The sequence below is a fragment of the Rhincodon typus genome, chromosome 2 (genome assembly GCF_021869965.1).
Source record: "Rhincodon typus isolate 14 chromosome 2, sRhiTyp1.1, whole genome shotgun sequence".
Classification (NCBI taxonomy): Eukaryota; Metazoa; Chordata; class Chondrichthyes; order Orectolobiformes; family Rhincodontidae; genus Rhincodon; species Rhincodon typus.
This window is the reverse complement of record NC_063333.1, coordinates 71239209-71255573: the sequence shown is the minus strand read 5'-3', so window position 1 is coordinate 71255573 and position 16365 is coordinate 71239209. Positions and strand designations below refer to the sequence as shown.

Sequence of the window (16365 nt, the reverse complement as noted above, 5' to 3'; positions counted from 1 at the left end):
ACCCCAGTTTTTCTAGCTGCTTCTTATAGCTCACAGTCTACAATCCAGCCAGCATCCTGGTAAACCTCTTCTGCATCTTCTCCAAAGCCTGTACATCTTCCTATAATGTGGTGACTAGAATTGAACACAATACTCTAAGTGTGGCCTAACTAAAGTCTTATAAAGCTGCCATATGACATCCTGACTCTTGTACTCAATTCCCTGACCAATAAAGGCAAGCATGCCACACGCATTCTTTATGATCCTATCTAATTGCATGGCCATTTTCAGGGAGCTATGGACTTGAACCCAAGATCCCTGTCTGTCAATGCTGTCCAGGGTCCGCCATTAACTGTATACTTTTACTCAACATTTGATCTCCTGAAATGCAGCACCTCTCACTTGACTGGATTAAACTCCATCTGCCATTTCTCCACCCATACCTGCAAGTGATCGATATCTCGCTGTATCCTTTGACAACTTTCTACACTAACCATAACTTCGCCGATATTTGTATCGTCTGCAAACTTACTAACCCACTCATCTACATTTTCATCCAAGTCATTTATATATATCACAAACAGGAGAGGTTCCAGTACAGATCCTTATGGAACACCACTAGTCATGGACTACCAACCTGAAAAACACATTTCCACCATGACCCTCTGTCTTCTACGGGCAAGCTAATTCTGAATCCAGGTGGCCAAGACACCATGGATACCATGCATCTAAATCTTCTGGATGAGCCTACCATGAGGACCTTGTCAAAAGCCTTACTAAAATCCATGTGAACAACATCCACTGTTCTACCCTCATCACCTTCTCAAAAAATTCAATCAATTTACTAAGACAAGACCCGCCCTACCACAAAGTCATGCTGTACTCAGGTGTCAGTGAGGGAGCTTTTCGGAGCCAGTGATCATAAATGTATTAGTTTTAAAATAGTGATGGAAAAGGATAGACTTGACCTAAAAGTTAAAATTCTAAATTGGAGGATGGCAAATTTTTACAGTATTAGGCAAGAACTTCCAAAAGGTGACTGGGAGGCAGTTATTTGCAGGTAAAGGGATAGCTGGAAATGGGAAGCTTTCAACAATGAGATAACGAGAGTCCAGAGGCAGTATGTTCCTGTTAGGTGAAAGGTAAGGCTGGTAGGTGTAGGGAATGCTGGACGACCAGAGAAATTGAGATTCTGGTCAAGAAAAAGGAGGAAGCATATGTCAGATATAGACAGCAGGGATCGACTGAATCCCTAGTAGAGTACAACGGCAGTAGAAGTATACTTAAGAGGGAGATCAGGAAGGCAAAAAGGGGACATGAGATAGCTTTGGCAAATAGGATTAAGGAGAATCCAAAGGGATTCTGCAAATACATTAAGGACAAAAGAATAACTAGGGAGAGAATAGTGCCCCTTAAAGATCAGCAAGGTGGCCTACGTGTGGAACTGTAGGAGGTGGGTGAGATACTAAGCAAGTATCTTGCATCAGTGTTTCCTGTGGGGAAGGATATGGAAGCTAGAGAACTTGGTGGAATAGCAATATCTTGAAAAGTGGCCTTATTACAGAGGCGGTGATGCTGGGGTTCTTAAAATGCATAAAGGTGGATAAGTCCCAGAGACCTGATCAGGTGTACCCCAGAACTTTGTGGGAAGCTAGGAAAGTGATTGCTGGGCCCCTTGCTGAGATATTTTTATCGATAGCCACAAGTGAAGTGCTGGAAGACTGTAGGATAGGTAACGTGGCGCCATTATTTAAGAAAAGTGGAAAGAAAAAGACAGGGAACTATAAACCAGTGAGCCTGACATCCGTGGTGGGTAAGTCATTGGAGGGGATTCCGGGGGAAAGGATTTACATGTATTTGGAAAGGCAAGGATTGATTAGGGATAGTCAACATGACCTTGTGCATGGGAAGTTGTGTCTTACTAACTCGATTGAGTTTTTTGAGGGAGTGATAAAGAGGACTGATGAAGGCAGAGGGGTGGATGTGGTCTATATGGACTTCAGTAAGGCATTCAACAAGGCTCCGCATGGTAGACTGGCTAACAAGGTTAGATCACATGGAATACAGGGAGATCTAGCCATTTGGATACAGAACTGGTTTGAAGGTACGAGAAAAAGGTTGGAGGTGGAGGGTCGCTTTTCAGACTGGAGACCTGCGGTGTGCACAAGGATCGGTCCACCGCTTTTCTTCATTTATATAAATATATAGGAGGCATTGTCAGAAAGTTTGCAGATGACAACGAAATTGGTGGTGTAGTAGTGGACAGCCAAGAAAGTTATCTAAGAGTACAACGGGACCTTGATCAGATGGACCAAGGAGTGGCAGAGAGTTTAATTTAGATAAACACGAGGTGCTGCATTTTGGAAAGGCAAATCAGGGCAGGATGTATACACTTAATGGGAAGGTCCTGGGGACTGCTGCCAAAGAGAGATCTTGGAGTGCAGGTTCATGGTTCCTTGAAAGTGGAGTCACAGGTAGATAACAAAGTGTGGAGCTGGAGGAACACAGCAGGCCAGGCAACATCAGAGGAAAAGGAAAGCTGACATTTTGGGTCGGGACCCTTCTTCAGACGTGAAATACCAGCTTTCTTGTTCCTCCGATGCTGCCTGGCCTGCTGTGTTCCTCCAGCTCCACACTTTGTTATCTCTGACTTCAGCAGCTGCAGATCTTGCTATCTCGCTGTCACAGGTAGATAGCAAAGTGAAGGTAGTGTTTGACATGGTTGCCTTTATTGGTCAGTGCATTGAGTATATGAGTTGGGAGGTCATGTTGCAGCTGTACAGGACATTGGGTAGGTCACTAATAGAATACTTCATTCAATTCTAGTCTCCCAGCTATAGAAAATACATTGTGAAACTTGGAAGAGTTCAGAAAAGATTTACAAGGATGTTGCCAGGGTTGGAGAGTTTGAACTATAGGGAGAGGCTGAACAGGCTGGGGCTATTTTCCCTGGAGTGTCAGAGGATGAGGCATGACGTTATAGTAGTTAATAAAATCATGAGGGGAATGGATAGTGTGAATAGACAAGATCTTTTCCCCAGGGTAGGGGATCCAAACTAGAGGGCAAAGGTTTAAGGTGAGAGGGGAAAGATATACAAGGGACCTATGGGGCAACTTTTTCCACAGTGTGTGGTGTGTATGAATGAAACAAGTTGCTGGAGGAAGTGGTAAGGCATCTGGATGGGTACATGAATAGGAAGGGTTTAGAGGGATATGGGACAAACACTGGCAAGTGGGACTAGATTAATTTAGGATATCAGCATGAATGAGTTGGATCGAATGGTCTGTTTCTGTGCTGTACATCTCTATGACCCTAAATGAAATTACTTAGCATTGGAAAAAATAGTCTCGCCTGACAAAGGCTGATATCTCTTTAGTTATAGGAATGTACCAGCCTTCTTAAACTATTTTGGTAAGAAGTCTGCCATTAGAAAACTATATTGATAGAGTTGATAAGTGAGGAACTGGGTAAGAGTTTGTCTTTGTTACTACACATTAACCTGTCTGTTGGAAAGATGATTATTTTGTCATCTCAGGACACTTCCCCCAAAAGTGGAAGAAAGGCAATCCCTTGCAATCAAGGATGACTAAGAGGAGGAAGAGAAGCCCATCTTTCTGTAATCATTGCAGAATTTGGTTAATCCATCAGGCTTCGGTACAAATACTTTTAGGGAACTACAGCTGCTTTGATTGGACTTAATTAGGCAATTTTCTAAATTTAAGTTTTTTTCTATTTAATCTATTTCTTTAAACAACCAGTTCAGAGATATTACTACACATGTGGAGCAAGTGGGACTCGAATCCGGGCCCCTCAGTCCAGGGTAGGGATTCTACCTCTGCACCACGAGAGCCACTTTTAGTTAATTTTCTAACATCTATTCAATTTCTGCTTTCACCTGGTCCTTTTCTTAAGTGATAAGGATACTTTCTTTTTTAAACAAGAGATTCTCCTAAATCCATTTCATATATGGTTAGAGTTGTACATCCTGGCTTGCCCCTACAGTCTCCTTTTCATCCAGTTAGCAACTTTGTTAAATCTTTTTAATTCTGTTTCTAAATATGACAGCATGGTGTCTAACCACTCTATGTTCAGTGTGTTGACTTACGCCAATGGACTTTGTTTAACCGTTGCACTATGCACAAAGGAAAATTTCTTGGACCTTTTTACTAACTCTTTCTTTGTCTTCACTTGGCCTTTCTACGACCACTTGAGAAACTACAACCATCATTCTTGCCAAATCATTCCCTAGATACAAGTCAACTGAGTCTACGGGTAAATTATGGAGAACTCTGACAAGAGGCCACACTCTAGGTGCAGTCAATACAAAGATATGGGTGTATACTTCCTGCTAACATCATTTCCTAAAAAAGCATGTATTTCCTCAGCTAAAAGGAACGGAGTATATGACTACAGGTTTACTTACCCTATTTGAGAAATAAATAGCCTTTCTCTTTGACAAAAAATTCTCTGTAGCTTTCAGGTACCTTCCTTACCTTCCCTGCACTCTCAAAAGTTTTTAATACTTGTTCTCAGTTACAATCAAGAATTATAACTCTCTGTTGCACACTTGGTCTGGGCTCCTCTCTCTTGCCATTGACCTACTACCTTACATTCTAGCAATCGGCATGATGGTATCCCATCGTATAATGGTACAAACTCTTGGGCCTTCAGTCATTACTTTCAACTTCAGCATTTTTCTGTCTGGTACTCCCAGCTGTTCCTACAATTCCTGGCTACTTGCTTCCTTTCACCTTTCCATTTTCTATAATTCTCTGATTTGTGGTGATGATGGAAAAAATGGGTTTGGAATTGTAAAAACCAAAAAAACTGTGGATACTGTAAATCAGGAACAAAAACAAAGTTGGAAAAGCTCAGCAGGTCTGGCAGCATCTGTGAAGGAAAAAAAAGTTAACATTTCAGGTCCAGTGACCCTTCCTCATAATTGTAGACCAGCTTGTAATCATCAGCCATCTCGGCTGCCTGCTTTGCTATATCTGTACTAACAGAGAGAGAGCATGACTTCACTGAAGGCCTCGAGCATACTCTCTACTTTTAATACTTGCACCCGGAGGTCACAAGTTATTGCTTTCCCCCACCAAATTCTACGCAAGTCTACTCAAGGTGCTTCTGGTTATTCCAAAATTTCTGCCTGTAAACCTCAGGAACCCACTTGTTTGTACTGAGAATAGCCTCTTTTATCACCTCAGAAAGAAAGGCATACACTTCATGAAATTTGACAACCTACTTTGCATGAACCGTGTCCAGTTATCTTAGCTACCGTATCTGTTTATCTATATTTTCAAAAGAAATGAAAAATGCCTCAATCCTTTCAACAAAGTTTGGGAAGGTGTGCACCAAGTTAAAACAGCTCCTCAGTGAGTCTTGGATTAGATTAGGATTTTCTGTTGTCAGAATGTCGGTCTCCACACCACCTCCCCCCACCACTCCAAAACCCTTCCCTCACCTCCACACCAACCCTGATGCATACTGTGTTCCCAAGTCTGTGGCTTTGATATTCTGGCACATGTAGCCAAACCACAAATTACACAGTCTTTCAGAGACAATCTGTTCAGTAATCTTGGAGTTTCATCAAACATTCTTTCAAAAGCACAAATAGGTTTAACCCGAAACTTAAGAGGGTTTTCTATTTATAAAGTTACAAATCAGCTCTGAGCAGCTTATTCTTAGAAAGCTTTCCTCTAAAACAGCTTGTTTTTAGCAGATTTACTTCCAATTAAACCTGATAAAACATACATTTCCAAGAGTCACTGGTCACAACAGCCCCAACAGGGGTCTTCAGCAAAACAAGCAGTTATCACCAGCCATGAGATTTACAGGATATCTTGTTTTTAAGAAACTCAAGCATCCAGTGATTTCTGAATGATCCATTTTAAAAAATTCACTTGTGTTATTTTGTAAAAAAAATTAAAATAAACCAATTTTCCACAATCCTTTAAAACCTGAGTTATCCAAGCGATTTTAAATTACAAAGCATCTCCAGAACTCTTTCTAAAATATGACAGTGCATATTCATCTCAACACAATCAAATCTATTTACTTCCATGCAATACTAGACAAATCAGATGTCACAGTGAAACCTCACTTGATAGACCATAACCTTTATTTTTAAAATTTGTTTACTATGATGGTCAGTCACCGAACACATTTGCATGAGGCTACTAACAAAAAAAATTATTACACAAAAGAAAAACTAAATGACAGTTTTGAAAAACCTCACCATAAAAACAAAACAATATCCTTTATAGACTCTCAATAACATTCCTATCTTCATTTCAAAATTTCTGACTGAACTGATGAGGTCACACATTTGCTTTCAGCACTTTCACCAGATGTCATTCTCTCCATTACTTTACGTCCGTGAGACACAGAGGCTAACTTAGTGACCTTTCTCAGATTTTGACTATTCTGGGGACTTTAAAATAGCATAAGCATTCTTTACAACTCCTGTGGCTTGATGACTTTCCACGAACTGTAAAATGCTCCTTTGCTAGAATGGGTCTTCTGAACTCAATCTGCTTTGGTCTCTGGGCATTTATCTTTTTCTGTAGGTCATAAAATCGCAAGTCAATCTAAGCAACAGTAATGTTGCCAGCTAGCAAGTTGAGTCATTTAGATTAAGTCACATGATTTCTTTGAAAGGTTGTCTTGAGTTTACTGTTCCAAATGACTTTCAGATCCTTCCTTCAACAAAAACAATCAGCACTGAAACCTATAACCTTGTTTACCTCTATGTTAGAATCCAAGTTCCCAAAAAAAAATAATAGCATGCCATAAATTTTCATCACATTTCCTGCAAGGTCCATCTACTGTAACACACTATGAAAGGTATATTAAATAGATAAACTGATAATAGATACACACCTATAAAATAAGTGAAATAAGTAACCATGAAATTTAATTGTATTGCCAATTACTACAGAACATAAGAATGCAAGTGGAAAGCTATGAATTTACATCCGTTTCTCTTTTGTTTTCCAACGCTTAGTCATTGTAACAACTTGACAGGACTGCATTAACAGTATAAATAAATCTAAATTTATATGTATAATTAAAACATATCAAAGTTTTAGAACTTTAGTTCTGTGATCCATAAGTTAGGGTAGTGAATTTAAATTATCCAACGTCAAAAAGAATTGTATAAGTAATAATCTGATTGGGGAAACAAAAATTACGTAAGCAATTTACTGTTGAAAGAACTAAACCTTTTAACTTGCAGATGGTCCCATCATTAAAATTTATAATAAATGGTTGAATATACAGATACATACAAAGCGATCCAACTTCCATCGAAACCACCATTCATGAAGGAATCCTTGCCACTCAAATAGCTTTGAAATTGGCCACACTGAAAAGGCATTTTCAAAAGAACTCTGCAAATTAATAAACACAAACAATACTTAAAGATCCAACACAGTATTAAGTGAGTTCAGCTTAGAAACCACATGGAACAAGATGTAAATTTCCCTGTATGCTGTGTGAACAAATCCATGTCTTCAAAGTTTGGTTGAAATTTTATGCAAATATACTTAATCATACAGTCAAAGCACAGAAGCTTCAATCACTGAATTCATTGATGGCTCCCAGGAGAGCAATCCAGTTAGTCCTGTATCCCCACACTATAACAGCCCTGAAGGTTTCTTTCCCTCAAGTACCAATAACACTTCCATTCAAAATGATCATCATCATCATCATCTCTGGTTCTACCACACGCTTTGGTAGCTGGTGTCATGTCATTTAAAAACTACATAATTCTTTGCATCTCTTACCCGAAGCTTTAAATTGTATCTCTTAACCTTCGTTCAAGTTAGCTGATAGGAACAGCTTATCTTTGTCTACCTTATTCAAGCTGTCATAATTGTGCATAACTCTATCAAATCTTCCTTAGGTGTCCTTTGAACCAGACAGAAAACCCTGGGGAATGGACTAGTTAATATAAGGATATGCAGATACAGTCTCCAGCTTGCACCACACTGATAAAATCATAACCACATCAAACTCAGCAAATATTTAGGACAGTAAGTTAACATTCAAGAACAGAAAACTTCTACTTTCAATTGTGAAGCCATGATGATTCATGCTATGTGTCTTTATGACCAGAAGATGATAGTCATTGTTTTGTTCCCACAAGGGTTCCATTCCCGAAAAACCCACAAATTATGAAATTTGGGACTGCACAGCTTGTTTAAAAGTAGGTTTAAAAATAGGTTAAAAATTGCAGATACACTAGTTTTGCCCATGGATGTTGAATCTGTCGTTACTTGTATTTTGGTGTGGATAGGCTAATTCACGATTGTGACTTTGTGGATACATAGAACATAGAACAGTACAGCACAGTACAGGCCCTTCGGCCCACGGTGTTGTGCCGAACTTTTACCCTAAACCTAAGGTTTATCTAACCTTCACCCCTACCTTATACGATCATCCATATGCCTATCTAATAGCGGCTTAAATGCCCCTAATGAGGCTGACTCCAATACCCTCTCCGGCAATGCATTCCATGCCCCTACCACTCTCTGAGTAAAGAACCTACCTCTGACGTCTCCCCTCTATCTACCTCCACTCACTTTAAAACTATGCCCCCTCGTAATAGCTACTTCCACCCTAGGAAAAAGTCTCTGGCTGTCCACTCTATCTATACCTCTGATCATTTTGTACACCTCTATCAAAGGGTAAATCCCATACAGAGGATTTACTGGAATTGGCTTAAATGATATGCCACTGAGGTAACAAACTGGTGCTCACATGAAGGAAGAGACAATAACATAGTAAACCCATTTTTGTTTCTTTTGATTAGAGTTAATTTTGGAGGAAGGGGTCAAGCAAAATGTTCTAACAGCATACAAAAGTATTTTTGGAACATCTTTGTTTTCTGTTCATGGACCTGAAGAAATTGGAGTGTGAAATTATGCCAATTTAGTAATAATAAAATAAATATGTGAATAATATAAATTTTAAAAAATAATTCAGCCATTTCAGTCAGTCAGGTAGTAAACTTCAGATATGAGAAACAATCACAGTTGTGTGTAATTCATGGAGCTGCACAACCTAATATCATTTTGGGCACGAAGAATAGTACAATTGGATTCCATAATCTTGGATTAAAATCAGCTCGGTCTCTCATTCCCAGGATGTGGCATTACTAGTGGACATTAGATCCCTGTCAAATTCAACATGGTACCTTATTCAAAACTTTTTCCAAAATAGTTCTCAAAATACAGACGTTGTTGACAAGCCCAGAATTCATTGTCCATCCTTATTTGCCTTGGAACTGAGTGGTTTGTGAGGTCAAATGGCAAATAATGAAACAGCACGGTGGCCCAGTAGTTAGCACTGCTGCCTCACAGTGCCAGGGACCCAGGTTTGATTCCAGCCTTGGGTGATGGTCTGTGTGGACTTTGCATGTTCTCCCCATCTCTACGTGGGTTTCTGCCAGGTGCTCCAGTTTTCTTCCCCAGTCCAAAGATATGCAGATTAAATGGATTAGACATGGTAAGTGTGGGGTTAGGATGGTATGCTCTTCAGAGGGTTGATGCACACTCTAATAGCACTGTAGGGATTCTATGAACTGTTATGACTTCAGTTAATGGTGTTACTGGTCAAGTCAGATGCCAGACTCAAACTTATCTTGATAGATAATTTTTTTTAGTTTCAATGAGGTGGTCTTTCACTGAAACAAACACACAATGCTGCAGATTTGATTTTAACAATAAAACAGAAATTTATTGTGCAAAATGAATGATAAAATAGAATAAACCAGACTATTTAAATATATGTAACACGGTAAAGATTCCAAAACATCAGGCAAGAATATAATCCATTCATCCTATGCATCCCATTACGGTGTTCACGCAAAGATAATTTTCTTCTCTATTCCACATATGGTTTTAAATAGCTGTGGCCTTAATTCCCAGTTGTAAACATCTCATAGCCTCTTCTTTAATCCATTAAATAACGGAATTTACACTTTCCCAGATTCACGTAATCCCTTCAGGTTTTAAGCAAACACCTCTGGTCTGAAATGCTTAAAATAAACTGGAGGTAACCCCTTTGCCAATAGTCTTAAACAACCTCCTTTTCTCAAAAGCAACTGCGTTACACATCCAGCTTCAGCTAAGACCTATTCAAGCCTGTCTAAGTGAAACTAATAGTTTTTCTTTCCCCGCAACTTATCCTCTTATTTGACTATCATTCCATATACATTAAGCATCTTATGGCACAAGTAAGACACATGCTGCTTTCTGAGTAGCACCCAAAGGACACATGGGTGGCAAGCGAATGGGCTAATCAATCTGAATTATCAATTAGAAATATTGCCTCCTCAAATAGAATTGGTGTTTCTATTCTTTCTCCTCCTCGTTTCTCCCTGCCCCTTCCTTACAAACCAAAACAAAATGAAAAAAATATCAATTCCTGATCTTCTAAAACGGAGAATTTAATGTACTATTATTTGCTTTGATCATTTATAAAAACCTTCCAATGTAGACAAACTCCCATTAGTCTCCCTAACAGCAAGCAGAATGCTTATTCTAAAAAACACCATGGCTAAAGAAATACCTACAAGTTAGTCATTACACAATAAAAACCAAAAGAACTGTGGATGCTGTAAATCAGGAACAAGAACAAAGTTGCTGGAAAAGCTCAGCAAGTCTGGCAGCATCTGTGGAGGAGAAAACAGAGTTAACGTTTCGGGTCCGGTGACCCTTCCTCAGAACTGATGGTGGCTGGGAAAACGTCAGTTTATTTGCAGAAAATAGGGAGGTGGGTGGGGTAGGGAGTAAACGATAGGATAGAGCCCAAACAGAGAGAAAGACAGTTGGACAGACAAAGGTTGGGAGGGTGAATAGTTGTTAATGGGGTCTGTTAGTGACTAACAACAGGGGGTGTGTAGTGGCAGGCTATATGGTAACAAGGCCTGGTGTGTGGGGTGGGGGGCTGGGACATGGGAGAGTTTAGGCCCTAAAATTATTGAACTCAATATGGAGTCCGGAGGGCTGTAGGGTCCCCAAGCTGAAAATGAGGTGTTGTTCCTCCAGCTTGCGCTGGGCTTCACTGGAACACTGTAGCAAGCCAGAGACAGAGATGTTGGCCAGGGAGCAAGGTGGTGCATTGAAGTGGCAGGCAACAGATAGTTCAGAGATAGTAGGAACTGCAGCTGCTGGAGAATCTGAGATAACAAGGTGTAGAGCTGGGTGAACACAGCAGGCCAAGCAGCATCAGAGGAGCAGGAAGGCTGACGTTTTGGGCCTAGACCCTTCTTCAGAAAAGGGTCTAGGCCCGAAACGTCAGCCTTCCTGCTCGGGCTGCTGTGTTCATCCAGCTCTACACCTTGTTATAACAGGTAGTTCAGGGTCTTTTTTGTGAGCAGAGCGTAGATGTTCTGCGAAGCGGTCGCCAAGTTTATGCTTCGTTTCCCCAGTGTAGAGGAGACCACATCGTGAGCAGCGAATGCAGTAGACTAGATTCTTGGAAGTGCAGGTGAAGTGTTGCTTCACCTGGAAGGTATGTTTGGGCCCTTGGATACTGGGGAGGGAGGAGGTAAATGCGCAGGTGTTGCACCTTCGCTGGTTACAGGGGAAGGTGCCGTAGGGCTGTGGGGAGGTGTTGGGGGTGAAGGAAGTATGGACCAGGGTGTCCCAGAGGGAATGGTCCCTGCGGAAGGTGGACAAGGGAGGGGAGGGGAATGTGTGTCTGGTGGTGGCATCTTGCTGGAGTTAATCATTAAACCACATAAAACAAAAAATCCATATGCTACTCATTGAAAATTCAAAATTCCAAAATAAAGGACATTAAAATAAGCAAACTAACACCTTGCACCAAACCATTATGAATCAATTACACTAGTATAGATTTGGAGTCAGATGTGAACCAATCTAGTCAAAGATAGAGAATTTCCTTCCCCAAAGAATATCAGTGAACCAGAAGGCTTTTAACAAAACTCCATGTTGGTTTCATGGTCACCATTACTTATACTAGTTTTAAATTCTAGGTCATTAGTATCAAGCCTCTGAATTACTGTTGCTGTGACAATACTACAATGCCACCACCTTTCCTACAAATGAAACTGATGAGCTGCTAGTTGCAATGATTGCCACAGCTCAGTTGGGGGAGGGGTGTGTGTAGAAGCACAGGACAGAACTTTTCTGGAGCCAGATTCCACATTTGGAGTCTTGCTTTGAGAAATCTACAGGATTGTTGGTTAAGCCAAACTTATTACAATTTGGTGAAAACTTACATAGCACAAGCTCTACTCACGTATAACTAAAAAAACACTTTGTATTGGTGCACTACAGGAATCATTACTATGTGACTGTATCACTTAATAAATGAAGTAATAATAAATGGCTGAAGCTCGTTTTGGTTTGGGAGGGAGGGGCAGGGAGAAACGAGGAGGAGAAAGAATAGAAACACCAACTCTATTGGAGGAGGCAATATTTCTGATTGATAAGCCCATTCGCTTGCCACCCATGTGTCCTTTGGGTGCTGCTCAGAAAGCAGCATGTGTCTTACTTGTGCCATAAGATGCTTAATGTAAATGGAATGATAGTCAAATAAGAGAATAATGGCAGAAAATTGGGGGAAAAAAATGAATAATTATTACATAGAATGGGGTAAACTGATCTTTATAGTGTCAGTTTCCTTAGGCATTATGCTGCCATGCAAGACGGTGGTCCTAGATATAGACTAAACTTCTCATGGAAATGCCATCTTAGTAAAGGTCTCATTTACATAGCTAAAAGCTGCTAACATGCAGAGCAACAAGACAAAGACATACATCATTACATTCAAATCAGCATTGCACAACATTTTTGAGTAACACATACAAATCAACTTTATTTCACAAAATTGAAAATGATGTGACAGAATAAACTCTTTAGGTGTGCCATTTAAAGAAATCAAATGGGATTATTTCTACTGGCAGATGGTGTAATTGTATGAGTTTTTAAAGTTTTCCTATACTTTTAATGCACATAGGGACAGGACAGTGGCAGAGTGCCATCAGGTTCAGGTCATCTCTGACCAGCATAGCAGATCTACCCCTCAGGTGAGAAATAAATGGGCAAGCTTTCAGAGAAATCTATGAGCCGCTGCAGACATTATTGTAAATTTAACGTAGCAACGACTGCTTTGCTGGTGCCTGTGAAGATGACAAACAAACAGTGAACTCTTATGCAGGTCAGAACTGAACAAAATCTTCAACCATTTCCCATTTAGTGTTAGAATTACATTGTTAAAAAGCTCATTTTCTTCTCTTATCAGCAGACAGTAATAGCAGGCATGACCAGAATTGCCAGGTTCCTCTTTGCGAAAGATACCACTGGCTGTGGTATGCACATGTTTTCATTGCCTTACACAAACTCAACTTTTTCATGGAGAAAGGAAAAAATAATTTGCATCACTTTTCATGACCTCAAGATGTCTCAAAGTGCAATAAAATCAAGAAAGTACTTTTGAAACACTATTTCAAAAACAAAACTATTATAATATGAGAAATATGGCAGCTAATTTCCAAACAGTAAGATGCTGCACACTGATGTGATAACATAAGAACATAAGAACTAGGAGCAGGAGTAGGCCATCTGGCCCCTCGAGCCTGCCCCGCCATTTAATAAGATCATGGCTGATCTTCTTGAGACTCAGCTCCACTTACCCGCCCACTCACCATAACCCTTAATTCCTTTACTGTTCAAAAATTTATCTAGCCTTGCCTTAAAAACAAACATTCAGCGAGGTAGCTTCAACCGCTTCACTGGGCAGGGAATTCCACAGATTCACAACCCTTTGGGTGAAGAAGTTCCTCCTGACCTCAGTCCTACATCTGCTTCCCTTTATTTTGAGGCGATGCTCTCTAGTCCTAGTTTCACCTGCTAGTGGAAACAACCTCCCTGTCTCCACCTTATCTATTCCCTTCATAATCTTATATGTTTCTATAAGATCTTCCCTCATTCTTCTGAATTCCAATCAGTATAATCCCAGTCTACTCAGTCTCTCCTCATAATCCAACCCTCTCAACTCTGGAATCAACCGAGTGAATCTCCTCTGCACCCCCTCCAGTGCTAGTATATCTCTTCTCAAGTAAGGAGACGAAAACTGCACACAGTACTCCAGGTGTGGCCTCACCAGGACCCTATACAGCTGCAGCATAGCCTCCCTGTTTTTAAACTCCATCCCTCTAGCAATGGCAGACAAAATTCCATTTGCTTTTTTAATTACCTGCTGCACCTGCAATCCTACTTTTAGCGATTCATGCACAAGGACACCCAAGTCCCTTTGCACAGCAGCGTGCTGCAATTTTTTACCATTTAAAACATAGTCCATTTTGCTGTTATTCCTATCAAAATGGATGACCTCACACTTATCAACACCTAACAGGTAACCACCTAACAGGTAACCACCTAACAGGTAACCACCTAACAGGTAACCACCTAACAGGTAACCACCTAACAGGTAACCACCTAACAGGTAACCACCTAACAGGTAACCACCTAACAGGTACTCTACTTTTTGGACGTTTACGGAGGGAAAAATATTGGCCAGAAAACCAGGATAACTCCTTTGATCTTCTTTGAAATGGTGCCATGAGATCCTTTATGTCCACCTGCAAAGCAGTTGGAGCTAAACATTTTATCCAGAAGTATCTCTTCAGTACTGCACAAGATACCAAACTATTATGTTCGTTATTTGAATCTGCAACCATTTGACTCAGGTTAGAAGGTTACCAACTGGACCAAACGGAACCAAAAAAAATCTCAATAGTCAACTGGTGCTTGGACACAGTCAACACATCATGCAGGGGAATTCCTATTATCTGGGCAAGAATCCTGATTCCTTCCTACTGTGGCAGTTCTCTGCTACATGTGCATTTGAACCATCACAGTAAGTCAAAGGCTAGCTGCTATACACCAAGGGTTGTCATTCATGAACTGGATCATGACTCCATTGGGAACTCAGCTCTGTAAGTATAAAGTGAACACTGCACTGTCACAAGGGCAACTATAAAGTACACCGCCAAGATTCACATACACTAAATCTACGGCTGAACTGTTCTGAAGGAGTAGTCAGGTGAGAAAGTATCAACATTTATTGTAGCATACTGCCTAACCTATTGCAATCAGAAACAGCACCTGCATTTATCAGGCAAGAGGCTATAGCAGCAGCAGGAACCTAAGAAATAGGATGGAAAAGTAGTAGAGAGGAGGAAGACTACAAAACACACAATCCCTTTTTATCTAGACTCTAAATCACAGTATTCGTGAGTGATACCAGGTCCATTAAATCCATCTTCCCATTCACCAACCATGCCAAACTCACTGGCTTTCATATTCTTTACAATACAAAATGTAAATGTCAATTTTATAAATTTACTCATGTCAGAATACAAAAAAAAAATCAATTAAATCAACCTGTGCATTCCCTTACTGCCCAATCTTCACGTGCCTTTGCTTATCCTAGTATTTCTATGAGGTGTTTTACCAGCGGCTGCTAATCATTAATTAAGACGAATATAGATGGCCTTTGAGCTCAATCTCAAGCAGTTCAGGGCTGAGGCCTCAGCTTTAGATTGCACTAATTAAAGCCAAGGCTGATTGTGGCGTAACCAAGAGTCAGCCTGACTTTAATTCTTTATTGCCATTTTTAAAATCAGCCATGTCCTTCGCCCACTCTCAGTAATTGCCTCCCATCTCCACAACACTCCAAGACTTCGGGACTCTCCTAATTCATCCTGATCTACAGCCCTGATATATCCTTGTTCTTATGCTTTCAATTTGTTACAATATTTTTGTGAAGCACCTTGCAAGGTTTATTTTAAAAGTGCTACCTAAATACAAACTGTTATTGCTACCCAGCACCACAAGTGCAGCAGTTCTAAGCCTTCAATGCAATTCAAAAATTTTGTCAGGAGCTACTTGCACTGTAATGGAAGTTGCGATATTCAGTCATCAGATATGGCAAGATGATGAATTCCACAGGTATACTGATAGAGATGACCACCTAATTCCTTACAGGAAAATAATGAACTTCAAGCCCTTCGTCAAGGTCTTGCTGGACTCCTCTGTACTCCTTGATGCTATGCACAAGCTTTCTTGTAGGCTTGAATATATGCGGAACTTGTTTTTAATATATATCTTCTGTAGTCTAGTCCACTGAAGTTCTCAAATAGATTCCAGTGCATTAGAAATAATATGCAATCCTGCCTGCTGAAAAACAGACATACTTTCTACCCTTCCTCCTGTTCTGGTAGATACATGCAGACTCTCATCACATGTAAACGTCACTGCTACTCCATACAAAGAGATGCAATATATCAGTGAACAAACTGTGTGCATTGTCAAGTCATAGAAACTATGTAGAGGAACATAGAGATA

General features: G+C 40.3%; 1 protein-coding gene across 1 annotated transcript in view; it reads right to left on the bottom strand.

Moving 5' to 3' along the window:
- casd1 (CAS1 domain containing 1) overlaps nt 1-16365 on the bottom strand; it is a 69038-nt gene that overhangs the window by 10656 nt on the left and 42017 nt on the right. Inside the window, exon 13 of the mRNA XM_048607598.1 lies at nt 7270-7371. Within this exon, the coding sequence (XP_048463555.1) occupies nt 7270-7371 (102 nt within the window). The remainder of the gene's footprint in view (nt 1-7269; nt 7372-16365) is intronic.